General features: G+C 43.3%; 1 protein-coding gene across 1 annotated transcript in view; it reads right to left on the reverse strand.

Moving 5' to 3' along the window:
* Positions 1 to 19,461, reverse strand: part of EIF2AK4 (eukaryotic translation initiation factor 2 alpha kinase 4) — a 98,965-nt gene that overhangs the window by 71,970 nt on the left and 7,534 nt on the right. Inside the window, 5 exon segments of the mRNA XM_043555682.1 lie at positions 965 to 1,113; positions 2,273 to 2,350; positions 5,273 to 5,425; positions 11,862 to 11,964; positions 15,968 to 16,080. Coding sequence (XP_043411617.1) covers positions 965 to 1,113; positions 2,273 to 2,350; positions 5,273 to 5,425; positions 11,862 to 11,964; positions 15,968 to 16,080 — 596 coding nt within the window.

Raw genomic sequence — 19,461 nt, forward strand, 5'->3', positions numbered from 1 at the left:
TGTATCATGAGGATTGAAAGAAAAATAGAATTTTAAAAGTGAAAAGTATCAAGAAAACAATAAATGTGGTACAAACAGAATAGGCTGTATAACAGCAATAACAATTCTGAAAGATAAAAATCACACAGAGTTCGAAGGGATAAAAAGGCAAAATCCGGTGTCATTGATGTTTCCTGTTTTCACCCAAAAGATGTATATATATTGAGTGCTCATATTGTCTATGTTGGACTCGTCCAGAATTGAGTTTTAGAACAACCTTTAGGAACTGCATTCATAAGTAAAGCAGCTTCTGAACTCCATCAGAAATAGCCATCCCAATGCAAACAAATGGAATTTAGAAGCAGTAACACTGGTCTCATTGAGGAGGATCTATTCTAGATTATGGAATGTTCACAGGGGGTTGCAGGATCATTAGGAACTTCACCCATGTTACCAATTTTTCCAAGTAGCTGTGGCAGTATGTAAAAATAACAGGTATTTTAAACAAAACTGCCAAATGTTATTAACTACATCTTATAAAAGAGTTAGAGATAAATCAATTTTAGAAGATTAAATTAGGTGTCTGGACCTTGACACCTGAAAAAAGAAGGAAAGAGGATTTAAAAAAAAAAAAAAAAAGAGCCAAGTACCAAAGGGGTGCCTGGATGGCTCAGTCGGTAAGCATCCGACTCTTGGTTTCAGCTCAGGTCTTGAGCTCGCGTTCCCTGAGGATGAGCCCCACATTGGGCTCTGCACCGATAGCACGGAGCCTCATTGGGATTCTCTCTCTCTGTCCCTGTCCCACTTACTCTCTCTCTCTCAAAATAAACTGAAAAAAAACCTAAAAAAAATATATATATATATATTTATAGGCTTTGAAAGAGTTACTGAAACTGTGATCTGAAAATTCCATCACATGGCACTCCAAGTTATCTTATTTCTTCTACAACTTTCTCCTTCCAGATCAGAAATCCTAAGGACTTACTTAGACCTTCCAGAGGAGTTGGTCCGATGTTTGCCATTTCCTACGAAGTCGGGAAGGCCTCCATGTAGACTGGCAGCTGTTCCATGTCCTCCTAGGTCTTTCCTACAATTTTGATCTTGGTTTGATAAGTTAGCAATTTCTAAACGCTCCTAGAAAACAGAAAAGTAAAACCTACTTTAGATACAAGTCATAAATAAGAGACAATCACGGTACATAAGCATTAATTCAGCAGAGAATGAAAATTTTATTTAAGCTGAATGCTTTCCAGTGGAATAAAATTGAACTTTTAAAAATTTAACATCCAGATATATACTGGTTCAAGAACTGAAGGCCAGGGTTAACAGTTTCAAGAGAATGTGAATTTTATAAATGAAAATGCTTAACATCTCAGAAGATGCATGAAAATTTAGGGAGAAAAGCAAGAGGGGGTAAAGAGAAGAAGACAGGCAAAGAGAATGCTGGCGGGCAGGTGGATCAGAGCAAGAGAGAGCTGGAGGAAACAGTCCCATCATCTTACATTTGTGTACGGCTCTGTATTTTCACAGACGACACTTATCTGTGGGAATAACTACATGAGAAGGAAGGGAGGCATCATCAGCCCCATTTTAAGTGATGAGGAAAATGAGTCACATTTAGTGTCACCTGTCAAGGTCACAGGGCCGGCAGTAAAAACGCCGAAGCTTTAAGCCAGGTGCTCCTTACTCGTACATCAGTGCCTCCTCGCAACACCCCCCATAGTTGCCCTTAAGTTAAATGCCATAATTCTACAAAGCAGAATGAGTAAAATTTTCTCTGGATTTCTCCAAATGTGTGTAACTGGTTTTTTGACCAAGTTGCAGTCAGGAAAAATATAGGAAAAAAGGCTTTTTCCTCTTCCACCACTGCTTTTTAAACCTGCCCTGGGGGATCCTTCTTTTCCATCAATGAATGAAATCTCCAGCAGAACGATATGACTTCCATTCGTCGTATTTTCCAAGTACTTATTAACAATTTTAAAGAAAGAAACGGAATTCCAGTCTGGGCTGATATCAAAGCTTCGATCTCTGCTCTCCCTGGACTCATCTGATAAAGTACGGTGATTCCATCAGACTGTGTCATCTACAGATAACACACAACTCTAAGTTTTGCTTCCTCTTTCGGGGAATCTAAAATACGCAATGAATACCACTTGGGGGATTTTTTTTTAGTGCTTCATTTTCAGCTTTACTACTATTGCTAACATTGCAGAGGAAAACATCATCAAGGGAAATAACATTTTATGTTTAGCAAAATGCAAAATATTTTAGTATGGTACAACTGATACAGTACCTGCTTAGCCATTTCTTTCCTTTTTCTCTCTTTTCTCTCTTCTTCCCTCCTCTGAATCTCATGAAGGATTTCACGTTGCTGAAATAAAACATACTGCCATCGAATGCCAATCTCTGAAACCCAGACAATATATAAATCCTACAACCACAAAAAAACCTTTTACATTTCTGTAATTCAAGCCCTCCTTTCCTAAAAGGCCTGAATATACAGAACCTGACAGCAAACTATAGTTAGGCCGGTTGTAGCAGGTCCTCTGCAGTGGTTGTTCCCATTTAGTAAGGTTTCAAGACTAGGGGGAGGGGCGGTGACTCCCCACTCTTCATGTTTCCATGTAGAAAGACTTTCACTACAGCATCACCCTTGGCCTCGCACGTCTCCCCACCTTGATTTATTCCCTCCTCTTTGAAGTCTGCCTGTCTATGAGAACACACATTTGCGTCTGTCTGCCCTCGGCCACAGGGGTGTAGGGCCAACGTGGTGGAGGTGGGCTGAGCTGTCTTCAGGGCCTTGACCAGGAATGGCAATGACCCGGGCACCACCCCCACATGCTATAGACCTTAAGCTGCATTCTCTAGTTTGCTCAGTATTCAAAGCAGTATTTGGATCTCCATCCATTTAACTCCTGTATTTGTTGTTCAAGTGGATCTGAATTAATGTTGAGAAAAACAGTGCATTTTTGAGTCCCCTAAATTCCAGGTGTAGTGAGTTCAAGCCCCACGTGGGGCTTGCTGCTGTCAGCATAGAGCTCTCTTCAGATCCTCTTTCCTCCTCACTTTCTGCCCCTCCCCTGCTTGTACTCTCTTCTCAGAAATAAACATTAAAAAGATTCTCTCTCTCTCCCTCTGCCTACCTCCCCTACTCATGCGCTCCCTCTTTCTAAAATAAAAAAAAACAAAAACAGAAGTAACAAACGAATAGGGCCCACAAAGAGACAGGTATTAACTTATAAGCACAGGATGAACAAAATGAAGGGGGAAAAAAAAAACCCAAAACTGTCAGTAAGAACCTAAGAAAAGCAGAATAACAAACCCTAGGGGTGCCTGGGTGGCTCAGTCGGTTAAGCATGTGACTTCAGCTCAGGTCATGATCTCGCAGTTCGTGGGTTCGAGCCCCACGTTGGGCTCTGAGCTGTTAGCTCAGAGCCCGGAGCCTACTTTGGATTCTGGGTCTCCCTCTCTCTCTGCCCCTCCCCCACTTGTACTCCACCTCTCTCTCCCCAAAATAAACAAACATTAAAAAAAAAAGAAACAGTTACATAGTAACATCTACAGGAAGAAAACTAGAAAGCCTCACCAAGAGATAAAAATAAATGAAGAAGAACATTCCTGGATAGGAAGTCTGAATATTGTCAAGATGTCAATTCTTCCTAAATGAGTATATAAGTCTAATGCAGAGAGTTTGTTTTGATTTTGAGAGAACAATCCTGCAGTTCACCTGTAAGGATAAGTGGGTAAGAATGGCTGAGGAAGAAAGAAAAGCATAAATAATGGAAAATGAAGAGAGGGGGATGTGCCTTTTCAGATATTCAATTATTATAAAAGATACAGTAATTCAGAGTCTGGTAAGGAGTCCAGGAAAAAAAACTGAACAAAATAGATAATTCACAAATAGAACTTAGTATACTGAAAGAGTTAAAGTACACTTTAAAGGAAATAATACAAATCAACTAAGAAAAAAAATGGAGAAAAAAAAACTTAGGATGCTCATTTTTATAACCCACACCAAAATGGGTTCTAGGTAAGTTGATTGAAAGACTAAATAGAAAAAAAAAACAAAAAACACTAAGTTAAAAATCAAGGAGGAAACTTAGATACGTATTATTTTCTTTGGTGAAAGGATTTTTTTTTAATTTTATTTTATTTTTAACATTTATTTATCTTTGAGACAGAGAGAGACAAAGCATGAACGGGGGAGGGTCAGAGAGAGAGGGAGACACAGAATCTGAAACAGGCTCCAGGCTCCGAGCTGTCAGCACAGAGCCCGACGCGGGGCTCGAAATCACGGACCTCGAGATCATGACCTGAGCCGAAGTCGGCCGCTCAACAGACTGAGCCACCCAGGCGCCCCGGTGAAAGGATTTTAAAAATAACACAGGAGTGTACACACTTGTGCAAACAGATTGAAGAAAAAAATACAAATGGTTAGTGAACATAAAAAAAAATTCCATCTCTGGCTTTGGTACTCATTTGGGTAGGGGATACTTGTTCCACAGAAGGAAGAAGAAAATTCAGTAAAACTCAGTAAATTCCGGGGCACCTGGGTGGCTCAGTCAGTTAAGTGTCTGACTTCGGCTCAGGTCATGATCTCACAGCTTGTGGGTTCGAGCCCTGTGTCGGGCTCTGTGCTGACAGCTCAGAGCCTGGAGCCTACTTCGGATTCTCTGTCTCCCTCTCATTCTCTGTCCCTCTCCCACTCACACTCTGTCTCTCTCTCAAAAAAAATAAATAAACATAAAAAAAAAAAAAAAAACTCAGTAAATTCCTAGGGCGCCTGGGTGGCTCAATCGGTTAAGCATCAACTTCAGCTCAGGTCATGATCTCCAGGTTTGTGAGTTTGAGCCCCTCCAACGGGCTCCACACTGGTGGTGCAACACCTGCTTGGGATTCTCTCTCTCTCAAAATAAATAAATAACTTAAAAAAAAAAAACAACCCTCAGTGAATTTGTGTGCAGGTTAACAAGTTCAGAAAGACCATAAATAAAAGAAGTTTGGTTAAACAAACCTTCTTCTCTTCTCTTTAAAGATCTGGACTAGACTGCGGGTTCTAGGAGCAGCATTAATATATTGGGAGGAAATACATACATATATATATATATGGAGAAAACCACTCATAATATTTCTCAGTCACTCTTTGGGCCTCTTCTCATGCGAATCTAAAGTTCTTGAATCAAATGCTGAGCAAAACTTAAATAAAGATAAGTGTGTAGGCAGAGACAGAGAAAGAACCCAGAGGAGCTCGCGGTGTTCTGGGCTTGGCCGCCGGTAGGGACAAGGGTCTCACCTCCTGCTCCACTTTCTGCTTGGCCTCCAACAGCCTCCGCTGCTCCTCCTGAGCCCGTCTTTCCAGCATTTCTTCATGGAAAGACTTGGGAGGGGGCTTGTTATGTTCGCTGAGAAAGGACTGCACGTGGTCGGCCAGTTCAAATATCATCACCTAAACATGCAGATGAAAATCAACCACAAATGGTAAAATGACTGGAAGACAGGGCCCAAAGGAGACTACAGAAAGTCAGGCAGGCATCAGAGGCCCGCTTACAACGGTGACACTCACTTTGCCATGCCACGTTCTGAATTAGGTATATACGATGCAATCATGGCAGGAGAGAGCTTTTTCGGGGCTCACCAGACAAAAAACTTCACTTTTCTTTTACAGTCCTTTTTTACTTTATTGGCATTTTCTGTATAATAAATCTGACAAAAATATTTTTCTGTACAAACAAATCTGATAAAAGGATTTATTAACACTGCACAAAAATAAAGTACCTTCCCAACTAGAAAACCTATCTAGATAACGATGGCTGAAAAATCATCGCCAGCTTAAAAGCCTTCATCTGTCCATACAGTGTACTGAAAACATTCTTTGGGGTACAGAGGCAAACACTTCGAGGCCTCACTCTCTCCCTGCTAGTAACAGGTCAGTAGGAGGCTGATCCATACTAAGAAAGAATTTCAGGGGCGCCTGGGTGGCTCAGTCGGTTGAGCGTCCGACTTCAGCTCAGGTCGCGATCTCACGGTTCATGAGTTCGAGCCCCGCGTCGGGCTCTGGGCTGATGGCTCGGAGCCTGGAGCCTGCTTCCGATTCTGTGTCTCCCTCTCTCTCTGCCCCTCCCCCGTTCATGCTCTGTCTCTCTGTCTCAAAAATAAATAAACATTAAAAAAAAAATTAAAAAAAAAAAAAAAAAAAAGAAAGAATTTCATTCCCATGTAGGGCAGCACTCGTGGATAGGACCAGAAGGAAAAATGTCCCCCTCTCAGACATTCTTTATGTGAGCATAGGAGCCACTTTCCTGCACCTCTAGGAGTCATAAATCACATCTAAGGTTGGTAAGCTCATAGCACAAGGGTCTCTGGGACCCCAAAGTGACCACTCCAACCCCCACCCCAACGAGGTCAAGAATGCCAAGCTCCTTCTGCAGATGAGGACCGCCACTGAGAATTTTCTTTTTCCTCAATTACAATAAGGCAGTTTAAAAATTCTTTTTTTTTTTTTTTAACATTTATTTATTTTTGAGACAGAGACAGAGCATGAATGGGGGAGGGTCAGAGAGAGAGGGAGACACAGAATCCGAAACAGGTTCCAGGCTCTGAGCGGTCAGCACAGAGCCTGACGCGGGGCTCGAACTCACGGACCGCAAGATCATGACGTGAGCTGAAGTCGGACGCTTAACCGACTGAGCCACCCAGGCACCCCTAAAAATTCTTATTTCTAAAGGGACTTGAGAGGGTGGTAATTAGTAATAAAAGTCACTGTACACAAGAATACAGTCAGTTCATTTGGTGGTCAGTTACCTTCCTCTTGAGGAGCAAATACAAAGACACCACAGCTCTGGTTGGAGGAAGTTAATGTATTTTTTCTTTTTTTTTTAAATTTTTTTTAGTATTTATTTATTTTTGAGAGAAAGAGATGGAGTACAAGTGGGGGAGGGGTAGTGAGAGAGGGAGACACAAAATCTGAAGCAGTCTCCATGCTCTCAGCTGTCAGCACAGAGCCTGAGGAGGGGCTCGAACCCACAGACTGTGAGATCATGACCTGAGCTGAAGTCAGACACTTTACCAACTGAGCCACCCAGGCACCCCAATGTATTTTCTGATTATAGCAGAAGCTGTGGCATTCACTGGATATGCTTCACTTTATAGTTAAGTCTAGAGTCTAAGTAGGATGCAAATTCTTCAAAGACAAGCTCTTTTAAGAAAAGTTGGGGAAAGTAGGCAGTTTCTGTGATGTCAATGAGAAACCAATTCCACACCAGAAAGGAGGGAAGAGTCAAGCGGTGCAGGGGTTTTCTTTTGCCAATCGATTTAATTTAGTAGCATTTTCTGTGCAAACACATCAGATACGATATATAGGACTAGATGAAAATAACTGCTTTCCACAGTTGCTCCTGTCCCTCTCTCCCTCTGTACCTATATGGCTGATTGTCTTGCTTCTCTCAGCACTCTGCTCAAATGTGACGTCATCAGAAGCCTCTCCTTATTTATACCAGCCACCCCACCATCACCTCACAACACCTATCTGTATTAGCCAGGGTGCTCCAGAGAAATAGAACCAATAGGATAAGGTAGGGGTGTGTGTGTGTGTGTGCATGTACAGAGAGAGGGACTGATTTTAAGGAATTGACTCATGCAATTACAGAGGCTGGAAAGTTGAAAAGCTGTGGGGTAGACCAGCAGGCTGGAGACCCAGCAAAGAGCTGCTGTGGCAGTTGTGGTCTGACAGCCCTCTGGCAACTCCCTCCGCTTCCAGGGAGGCCAGTCTTTTTCTGTCAAAGCCCTCAAGGGACTGGATGAGGCCCACACATTATGGAGGGTGATCTGCTTAACTCAAACTCTACTAATTTAAATGTTAACCTCATCTAAAAACATACCTTCAAAGAAACACCTAGAACAACGTTTGTCCAAATATCTGGGTACCATAGTCTAGCCAAGTTGACCAAATTAATGATCACAACATCTATTACAACACAACTGAAATAAAAAATATGACAACACTGGAGCACCTGAGTGGCTCAGTCAGTTAAGCATCCGACTCTTGATTTCAGCTCACTTCATGATCTCATGGCTCCTGAGAACGAGCCCTGTGTCGGGCTCTGTGCTCATTCCTGTTTGGAATTCTCTCTCCCTCTCCCCTGCTTGTGTGCATTAGAACATTCTCTCTCTTAAAATAAATACATAAACTTTTTTTTTAAACGACAACATCAAATGCTGGCAAGGATGTGGAGAAACGGGATCACTCACACATTGGTGGTGGGATGTAAAGTGCTAGAGCCAATCTGGAAAAGTTTGGCAGGTGCTTACAAAATTGAACATGCCACTAACATATACCCACAAATGCACTCCTGGGCATTTATTCTAGAGAAATGAAAATTTATATTTACATAAAAACATAAATTTTTTAATGAGGGGCATCTGGGTACCTCAGTCGGGTAAGCATCCAACTTCGGCTCAGGTCATGATCTCACAGTTTGTGAGTTCAGGGCCCCCCCCCCCCCCGCCACTGGGCTGTCTGCTGTCAACACAGAGCCCACTTCGGATCCTCTGTCCTCCTCTCTCTGTGCCTCTCCAGCTCATGTGTGCTATCTCCCAAAAATAAATAAACATAAGGGGCGCCTGGGTGGCTCAGTCGGTTGAGCGTCCGACTTCGGCTCAGATCATGATCTCACAGTTTATGGGTTCGAGCCCCGTGTCGGGCTCTGGGCTGACAGTTCAAAGCCTAGAGCCTGCTTTGGATTCTGTGTCTCCTTCTCTCTCTGCCCTTCCCCCACTCATGCTGTCTCTCTCTGCCTCTCAAAAATAAAGAAACGTAACAAAAAAAATTTTTTTTAATAAAAAAATAAATAAGTAAACATTAAAAAAAAACCCTATAGGGGCGTCTGGGTGGCTCAGTCGGTTAAGCATCTGACTTCGGCTCAGGTCATGATCTCACAGTTTGTGGGTTCAAGCCCCGTGCTGTGCTGATAGCTGGAAGTCTGGAGCCTACTTTGGATTCTGTGTCTCCCTCTCTCCACCCCTCCCCTGCTTGTGCACACGCTCTCTCTCTCTCTCAAAAATAAACGTTAAAAAAAATCCTATATATGAATCACTCAACAGCTTCATTTTTTAATAGCCAAAAACTAGAAACAACTCAAATGTCTTTCACCTGGTGGATGGCTAAATCAACAGTGGTATATCTATACCATGGAATACTACTTAGTAATAAGAAATAATAACTACTGATACATGCAACAATCTGGATATGCTAGAGAATTATGCTCAGGGAAAAGAAAGCCAAGGGGCACCTGGGTGGTTCAGTGGATTAAGCAACCACTCTTGGTTTCAGCTCAGGTCACGATCTTATGGTTTATGGGACTGAGGCCCGGTTCGGGCTCTGCGCTGACATCATGGGAGACTGCTTGGAATTGCCTCTCTCTCTGCTCCTCCCAACTCCCAGTCTCTCTCTCAAAAATAAATAAACTTTAAAAAAAAAAAAAAAAAAAAAGGAAAGTCAGTATCGAAGAATACATACTGTATGATTCCACTTACATAACATCCCTGAAACTGAGTAAAGGGTACATGAGATCTTAGTATTATTTCTTAAAACTCCATGTGAATCTATAATTATCTCAAAGTAAAAACTGTAATTTAAGAGAAAGCCCAAGAAAGGGCATCAGAAGCAAAAATAAACAAGTGGGACTATATCAAATTCTAAAACTTTTGCACAGCAAAGGAAACCATCAACAAAATGAAAAGGCAACTTATGGAATGAGAGGAAATATTTGTACATCACCTATCTGATAGAGCGAATAGTCAAAATATATAAGCAACTCATACAACAGCAACAAAATCCCAAATAATCCAGTTAGAAAATGGGCAGAGGATCTAAATAGACATTTTTCCAAAGAAGACATCCAGAAGGCCAACAGGTACATGAAAAGGTGCTCAACATCACTCATCATCAGGGAAATGCAAGTCAAAAGGACAATGTGCTATCGCCTCACACCTGTTAGAATGGCTGTCATCAAAAAGATCAGAGATAACAAGTGATGTGGAGCAAAGGGAATCCTTGGGCACTGTTGATGGGAATGAGACTGGTTCAGCCGCTGTGGAAAACAGTGAGATCGTTTTCTCAAAAAATAAAAACAGACTACCATATGATCCAACGACCCCACTTCTGGGTACCAAAGGAAATGAAAATAGGATCTTGAAGAGATATCTGCACTCCATGTTATTGCTGCATTATTCGCAAAAGCCGAGTCATGAGAACAACCTCCGTGTCTGTCAATGGATGAATAAGGATGTGGTACACATATACACACACAGAAACACTTTGTGGCCACGAGAAAGGACATCCTGCTGTTGGCAACAACAGGGATGGACCTTGAGGGCATTATGCTAAGTAAAATAAGTCAGACTGAGAAAGACAAATACTGGATGATCTCATTTATATGTGGAATCCAAAAAAGCCCAACTCCTAAAAACAGAGACTGGGGGTGGGAGAAGGGAAGCGATGTTGGTCAAAGGGTACAAACTTCTGGTTATACAATGAATAAGTTCTGGGGATCCAGTGTACAGCTCAGTGAATACAATTAATAATACTGTCTTGTAAAAAATAAAGCAAAGATATTTTCAAAAAAATATCACACATTACGGATCCAAGAAGCCAGAGGATTCTATAGTCGAATTTTCAATATAATTCCGCGTTATTTTTCAGTTAGACATCAGACTATTTAGAGAAAATTTTGGAATAATTCCTAGGGACTAGCTTTTTATCCAGGCTGTTCTACAATCACCTCTGTAGCTCAACAATCACTAAACATCTTGGAAACAGTACCAGGCGGGGGGAGAGGGGTGAGCGGGTCATGCTGTGACTTGCTGTGTTACAGAACGTAACTGGAAAACAGTCCAGTCACTTTACCACAAGTCCAAAAGAGACACAGAGGCCTGGGGTAAGCCCTTCCTTAACTCTTCTCAGTTTTTACAGGATGGGATACTTAAGCATGAGCTGCCTAGGCTCATGTGAATATGAGTGATTTTACACAAAAGCGAGGAAAAGACAGATGATACTTGAAGGGAACTGGTCTGGGCTAAGAAACCCAGAGTAAGTCACCTAGTCTAGCCCTCCAGCGAGATCTACCACCCAAGGGGAAGCTCATGCATATCTTCATGTGCGGAGGATTAAAAGAGAATTAGTAACTAAATGGAAATGCTAAGATACAAAAGGGACGTTGAAGGAGTAGAGTATGTCGCTAATCACCGAGAAGGAAAACAATAAGCTCTTCTGATATGAAACACGGGCAGGTGGCAAGGTTTGGTCAGAAATTACTTGTCTGGGGGCATCTGAGTGGCTCAATCGGTTGAGTGTCCGACTGCAGCTCAGGTCACGATCTCATGATTTGTGAGTCGGAGCCCCGCATCGGCTGGCTACTATCAGCCTGTCCGTGCAGAGCCTGCTCCGAATTCTGTGTCCCCCTCTCTCTGCCCCTACCCTGCTTGCACTCTCCCCAAAATATACACAAAAGAAGAAAGAAAAAAAAAAGAAATTGTCTGCAAACATTTTCCAGTGTAAAGGTTCAAGTCAGTATCAAGTTATGATGCCAGGTCCAAAGCGTGCACACAGTAGGGCCAGGGTCACATGGACTCTTTTCAGAATTCTGAAGCATCAATATACCATTGATACACACTCTATGAATTATCATTAATCAAAACCATAAATTAAAAAAAATACACATAACAATGTTCCTCTTTGTACCTAGCAACAAAAACATTCTTATCAAAATTGGGTTTGAGGTGCAATGCAACAGCCTCTAAGCCAAAGAAAAGGCAGGAAGGTGAACACTAGTGAACGGGATGAGATTTCTACTGTCCTCTTACAACTCCAGTTAAACATATCTTACCTCTCCACAATGTTTTTTGGCCACTTTCTCTAGGTGGGATTTTAATAAATGAACACTCTCATTTGACAGACCTTTGGCATTCTTTAACTCTATTTCGGGGACTCTGGAAAAGAAAAAGACAAAAAGGGGTTACGCCAAAAAAGTATGGCCTCTTTGCGTTAATATTTGCTAAGTGCAACCTTGAGGCCCAGGGATTTCCTACAGGCTTCTGTACCACCAGCAGCATTTCTCTTCATCTCAAAGGATTTCAACGGCATCCCAGCAACTCTGCTGACACATTGCTTGACATGGGGTCACCTGTGGCCCCTGGGGGAGAAGCCCGCGGGGACCAGACTTACTGGGCTCCATTCTGACTTGCCCCCAACAATTACCCAGCTCTCACAGTTCACCCGCAAGAGTCCAAGTGCTCTGGGCTCATTCCTGTGCTCCAGCATAAAATAGGCCAAGCACAACCAGGCAAGATGAAGCCTCGGTTGGGGCACCTGGCTGGCTCAGTCAGTGGAGCACGTGACTCTTGACGTCGAGGTTGTAAGTTCGAGCCCCACTTTGGGTGTAGAGATTATGTAAAAATAAAATCTTTAAAAAAAAAAACCCAAAAAGCAGATGAGGACTCAGCGATCCATCCAGCATCCCCACTACATGCATGTTGTGTCACTCCTTGTGATTACCAACAATATGGAAATGCTCACTCACCCACTCACATCTGAATCTACCTGTGTGTGCTCTGCAAGGATGCCCAGCATGCTCGTCTCCCTGCAGAGCACAAGCGAGACTCAACACTTTTCTGTGCGAGGTACGCAGCCGCCACTCCTCAGCTTCCCCTTAATTCCCCATCGATAGATATCCAATAACAGTTCACTGACATCAAACCGACTTTATTTGATTTCGCTGAAGAGAAGCTGACTCTACTTCCGACCAATTATTTCTGAGTAACTGATGGGATTTTAGTTTAGCAAAGCCTTTACTATTTTACTACCTCTGCGTTCTCTCACTGCCCTGGTGTTGTAGGTTGCTACATCATTATCTCCTTGGATAGATGGAAACCTGAGAGAAAGGAGTTCATACATATGAGAACAAGAAAGGCCATACATACAGTCCTGAGTATGGTCCATCTAACCCACAACTCTCTCACATCAAAGACTATCTGCATCCAAGACTATCTTGCAGCAAAACAAAGTTTTCCTGTACCATATCATCTCCAACAATAAGAATGCTCCCCCAAGTCAAGCCTTACATAACTTTTTTAATTCAGCAGTCATTATATAGCAATAAATGTTAATAGAATGATGATAAAACCCATCTATATTAATTAAACTTTAAAAATCCGCCCCCCAATTTTTTTTCAGCTTTCTATGTCCTTGGCACATAATTTATAATTTTAAATAGCTGAGATTATAATGTCTACTTTATGGCTCTTTTATAATCATTTCCGTGGTTTTTTTTTTCTTTTTTAGAAATCATCCCAGGGCACCTGGGTGACTCCAATGGTTTTTTGTTTTTTGTTTTTTTTTTTCAATGTTTTGAGAGAGAGAGAGAGAGCACAAGCAGGGAAGGGGCAGAGACAGGGGTGGGGGAGGGGGGTAGAGCAGAGAGAAATGGGGACAGAGGATCTAAAGCAGGCACTGCACTGACAGCACAGTGAGCCCTACACGGGGCTCAAACTCACAAACCATGAGTTCATGACCTGAGCCAAAGTCAGACACTCAACTGACTGGAGCCACCCAGGCACCCTGAGTGTCTGACTATTGATTTTGGCTCAGGTCATAATCTCACAGTCATGAGATCAAGCCCCCCCCCCCAGTGGGACTCCATGCTGGGCATGGAACCTACTTGAGATTCTCTCTCTCTACCCTTCCCTTGCTGGCACACAGGAACACTCTCTCTCTCTCAAAACAAAATCAATCAATAAATCATCCCAAAATATTTTTATCAATTAGACGCATCAAGATTTGCCAGAATGGTCCCCTAGTGTAGTGGTTCTCAATCAGGGGTGACTGTGTCCCCAGGGAATACCTGTCAATGTCCAAAGGCTGACAAACTACATTCCTTGCCTACATACCTATTTCATTCGGCTCATCCTGTATTATGTCCTTTATAGTAAGCTGGTAATTAGTTGAAAGCAAAGCCTTCCTGAGTTCTACAAGCTGTTCTAACAAATTTCCAAACCTAAGGACAGGGTTGAAGGCCATATTTACAGCTGGTTGACTGGAAATGCGGTACGTGCAACTGGGGTTTGAAGTTTTGTGGAACTGAGCCCTTAACTCGTGAGGTCTGCAATAACCACAGCTATTTTGTGGGGCACCTGGGTGGCTCAGCTGGTTAAGCATGTGACTTCAGCTCAGGTCATGATCTCACGGACCACGAGCCCAGCTTTGGGTGACTTCGTGCCCCCCAGTTCAGGGGAGAGCGAGCTCCACTTCTGGTGAGTGCAAGCCCCACATCGGGTGAGCCCTGCTTCTCTCCCTCTGCCCCTTGTGGGATTCTCTCTCTTTCTCTCCCTCTCTCTGCTCCCCCACCCCCACTCACTTGCACCCTCCGTCTCTGTCTCAAACAACGACAACCACAAAACATGGCTAGTTCATATCAAAACCGAACCCAGCTGTCAGAAAAGACACCACCTATTTGGTGTCAGGCAAAATAAAACCTAGAGAGACACTGCCTTGTTTTTCTTTCATAAATATAATTACCCTTTTACTAATTCATTAATTAACTTTCTAAATACCTACTATACCTACTCTAGGCACAGTGTGAGAGGCAAAAGAGGGTTACTAGATTCAAGCAGCTCATCTTGACCTCTCTGAATTTTCTGGATAACAAATTTCCATAAATTTACCATCCACTCTGTGAGGCATTGCATCCTTTTATTTGTCACTTTTCTCCACTGCTTCCTGCACAAGAAGCTCAAACCACAAATATCATCCAAGCCAATCTGCCTCTCCGTGTGTAATGTCCCAGGAAAGATTACACGAAATATACATATACTTCAAAAAGGCAATATGTGGGGTGCCTGGGTGGCTCAGCCAGTTGAGCATCCGACTCTTGATTTCCGCTCAGGTCACAATCTGAGGGTCGTGGGATCGAGTCCTGCATTGGGCTCTGTGCTGATAGCATGGAGGCGGCTTGGGATTCTCTCTCCCTCCCTCGGCCCCTACCCCAGTTGCTCACATGCAATACTTGACCACTGACTGCCAACGCTCTTGCTCTACCAGTGGTTCTCACCCAGAGGCAGTACGCTTTCAGGGGGAGTTTGAAAATGGTGGGGTCTTGTGGTTGTCTCACAGATTGAAGAGCACTTCTAGCATCACTGGGTAGGGCCAGGGATACAGCAAGCCCTGCATGGTGGAGACTCATCAGCAGTGCCCCTAGTAACAGAGGGACTCAAAACTCCTTTTTCCTCTAGGGAATAAAACTTCCATTAGGCCCAGAAAGCTATTGCTACTCTAAGTTTTAACACCAACCACATTTTAAAACTAAGTATACAAGGGTTCTACTGGTTCTCACACGTTTATCTTTTTCTTTTTTTAATTTATTTTTATTTTTTGGGAGAGAGAGAATGTGTGCACGCACGCACACACACATGCAAGCAGGGGAGGGGCAGAGGGAGATGGAGAGAGAGAATCCCAAGCAGGCTCCATGCTCAGCGCGGAGCCCAACACGGGGCTCGATCTCACAACTGTGAGATCACAACCTGAGCCAAAATCAAGAGTTGGACGCCTAACCAACTGAGCCACCCGGGTGCCCCATCCCTTTCTTCTAGATTGTTCCTCTTTCCAATTTAGGAAGAATTAAACAAAAATTAACACATCAGAAAAGAAGAAAAAAAGAAAGAAGAAAATTAACACATCAGAAAAAGCAAACAATTGGTCACGGAGCAAATATTAGTATCTGGAGTGACTGTTCTACCACTGTAAGCAGACTTAACATGAGACAGGTTTCATAAAAATGTTTACTGCTGATGTAGTTTTGATGAAATACAGGTGACAGGGAATGAAATTTTAAGTGGAATGGAGGCAGGAAGAAGGAAATACCATTAATGTCAATCTGGTTCCATGACGTCAAAACAGAGAAGTGATGTCACATCAAAAGGTATTCATAAATGTACTCACACATCTGGATAGGTTGGTGGGCATTTGACCCTCAAATCCACTTTCACGTATACTTCTTCACCAGTTAGGCCCTGAGGGTACAGAACTAAATTGATTTCAGGAGGCTCATTGACCTAAAAGAGAAAAAGAAAAAAAAAAATTTTTTTTTTCCTGCCCCAGAGAGCCAACCATGAGCAATTAAGATAATGACTATCTAGCTCTAATGTTCAACTTTTCAAATAGTACATGTCGTTGTACTTTTATATAGGTGTTCGGTCATCTTTTCCTAAAGTGTGGTTTAAAAACAAAACCCGTGCCAGAGAGACTGCATTTTCCCTTTCAAAGTTATCTAAGGAGTGAGCCAAACATTCCACGTAAGCTTCCATTCATTCAATAGATGTTACTGAGCGCTGATCCCATGATTATGCATGGGTACTGATCTACAGGCTAGGAGTACAGGGGTAAATTCAGACAGACATGAGCCTAACTGGCCAATACAGATAAGAAGGCAAATGAGGGGCGCCTGGGTGGCGCAGTCGGTTAAGCGTCCAACTTCAGCCAGGTCACGATCTCGCGGTCCGTGAGTTCGAGCCCCGCGTCGGGCTCCGGGCTGATGGCTCAGAGCCTGGAGCCTGTTTCCGATTCTGTGTCTCCCTCTCTCTCTGCCCCTCCCCCGTTCATGCTCTGTCTCTCTCTGTCCCAAAAATAAAATAAACGTTGAAAAAAAAAATTAAAAAAAAAAAAGAAGGCAAATGAGTATTCTCAGTAGTGATGAGTGCTGTAAAGAAAACAAGGCAGGGGCACCTGGGTGGCTCAGCCCGTCAAGTATCCAGCTTTGGCTCAGGTCAGGACCTCACCGTTCCTGAGTTCCAGCCTCGCATTGGGCTCTCTGCTGTCAGCACAGAGCCTGCTTCAGATCTTCTGTCCCCACCCCTACCGCCCCCCCCCTACCGCCCCCCCCCCGCCCCGCACCCCCACTCACTCTGTCCCTCTCCTGCTCTCTCTCTCAAAAATAAATCAACAAAAAAAAAAAAAAAAGAAAGAAAGAAAGAAAGAAAGAAAGAAAGAAAGAAAGAAAGAAAGAAAGAAAGAAAGAAGGCAAAATGATAGAGTCAGACAGGTGTGCCAAGGAAGGACCTCTTGAGCAGGAAGAGTTTCAATTGGAATCTGAGTAATGAGATAATAACAAGTGAAAACCTTATCATGGAAATCTGATGGGGATTCTAACTTGGACATGCTTTCATCCAACTGCTTTTCGCCAAATAACTATTGTATTTATTGTTCTTTAACTTATTAAATGTGTTTTTTTCCAAAAAAGGTCTGAGGCAGCTGATATTATCTATAATATCTATATTATCTATAATATCTATAATTATCTATAATTTCATCCCTGAGAGAAGGGACGCTGAGGGAAGAAACGTGTACTCTCCTGGTCCAGGCACTTCACCAACTCTGCCAGGTAGGCCCCATCTCCGTTCTACAGAGCAAGCAGCTCGGGCTCAGAAAGTTTCCGTTTCTTGCCCACAGGTACACGGCGACAAGGCCAGATTTCAGATCCAACCTTGACTCCAAACCTGTGTCTTTCTCATTAGCTGCTCCCTTGCTAGTGCCGATCCGAGTTGCTGGGGCTGAGCCTTGACTTTGTCTTGAAACACACAAGTAGCCAGGGCAAAAAGGGAAATGTGACATTCTTTCACACTTCCCAGAAAAGGAAAGGCATAAAAATCTTTCAGGGGCAAGAAAGCATTTAGCAACACTAAATTCTAACAGATGTTTGCAACACACGGTACCCCGAATTACATAATAAACAAAATTCTCATCAACCATGCGTATAAAATACATAAGGTCAGTTTTCATGAGGTTTTATCCTAATCCTTGCTAAAAGCTGTGGTAAGGCTCTGCGTGGTCCTGGAAGGGTTAAACACCCCGTGAGCCAGGAGGTCTTTTATCTACTCATTCAGCCATCACGCCTCATCACCCACACTTATTGGGCATCGCTCTGTCAGGCACTGGTAGCACACCAAAGAGAGAAAACAGACGTGGTTCCAGCTGTCACGGAACTTGGGAACACAAATAATAAATACACAGGTTCAAGTTCGGAAAGTGCTGTTGAAGAGAAGGTGTGATGCCCTTGAACGGTGATGGAATAGGGCACCCCAAAATACGCCACGTTGGCATAAGCATTATTTTGAGCTAAGGGTTCTTAAAAACAGAAGGTGCAAGAAAGGCCCTCCAACCTTCTCTTTTCTTCCTGAAAGCAGGCGATAAAACTCTCATGTGAAAGATGCCCTCCTATATTAAGAAGGAAATCTTCTCACTACCAGAGACAGAATATCGAGGCCGAGAGAATTCTGTACAAACAGAACTTGGTAAAAGGACTCTTGTCTTTCTTCAGCCTCCCCGCATTTGTTAGTTACTTTTCCACAATTCCCTCTCTTTGTTCAACCCACCATCTAAACACTGAGGTCTGGCCACTTCTTTGGGTCTTCATTTTCCTATGGGGTTTCCTATCTACGTGTAAAGAATCTGTATGCTATTCTCCTGTCGGTCTGCCTCATCTCGTATCAATTAAATTCTCATATCTAGCCAGAGACCCCTAAGAAGACAAAAGCAAAATCTTTGTCTCCCTACACTCTAATTCGAGAACGACTGGCAGTGGATGTGAGGGAACATACTTGGACGTGGTCATCAGGAAGACCCATCTGAGGACACCACACCTAAGGTGAGACAAGCCAGAGACGGAGCATTCCAGACAAGGGAAAGGCACGTGAAGAGGTTCAAAGTGAGCAAGAGGTTGGTGTATTCCAAAAACCAAAGGGAGGCCAGCATGCCTGGAACTGAGGAGGGATGCAGAAACCAGGTAAGCAGGTGTGATGAAGATCGGCTGGGGCACAAAGGGCCTTGTCAGCCAGGTGAAATATCGGGCAGGGTTTTAAGATGGGAATGATATGATCCAACATATATTTTGAAAGATCACTCTGGTGGCTGAGTAAAGAGTGAACAAGGTAGAGTAAGAGCAAGAGTCAAAAGCTACTGTAACAATTCAGCCTGTGTTGGTAGCAGAGGAGAAAGAAGGTGTATGTGAGATAAGGTGGACAAAAAGACTGGGTCTCCAGGGAGGGAAACAGAAGGAACAGGCCTTGTCCCAGATGCTCCTGAGGTGGAACGGGATGAGGACACAGACCATCCCCTGCTGGGGTAACACGGGCCTGGAGGTGACCTTGCCAAGAGCAGGCTCCACGGGCACCGAACGCAGACCCTGGTGTGATGAGGGGTGAAGGTGAGACTCAGTGAGTCTAGACAAGCCCTTCAGGGAGGTTTGGGCCTTAAGTGCACAGAGAATGGGGCCACAGACAGAGGAGGATGTGAAAGCAAGGGAGGTATTTCTTGCTCTGTCTTTAAAGATGAGAGATACTAGAGCGTGTGAGGATGCTGATGGGAAGGAATACTACAGAAGAACTGGAAAGAGACACAATTAGGACCTATCAGAGGGCAGACAGCCATGGATCCTGGGC

Source organism: Prionailurus bengalensis, chromosome B3 (assembly GCF_016509475.1).
Source record: "Prionailurus bengalensis isolate Pbe53 chromosome B3, Fcat_Pben_1.1_paternal_pri, whole genome shotgun sequence".
NCBI classification, from domain to species: Eukaryota; Metazoa; Chordata; class Mammalia; order Carnivora; family Felidae; genus Prionailurus; species Prionailurus bengalensis.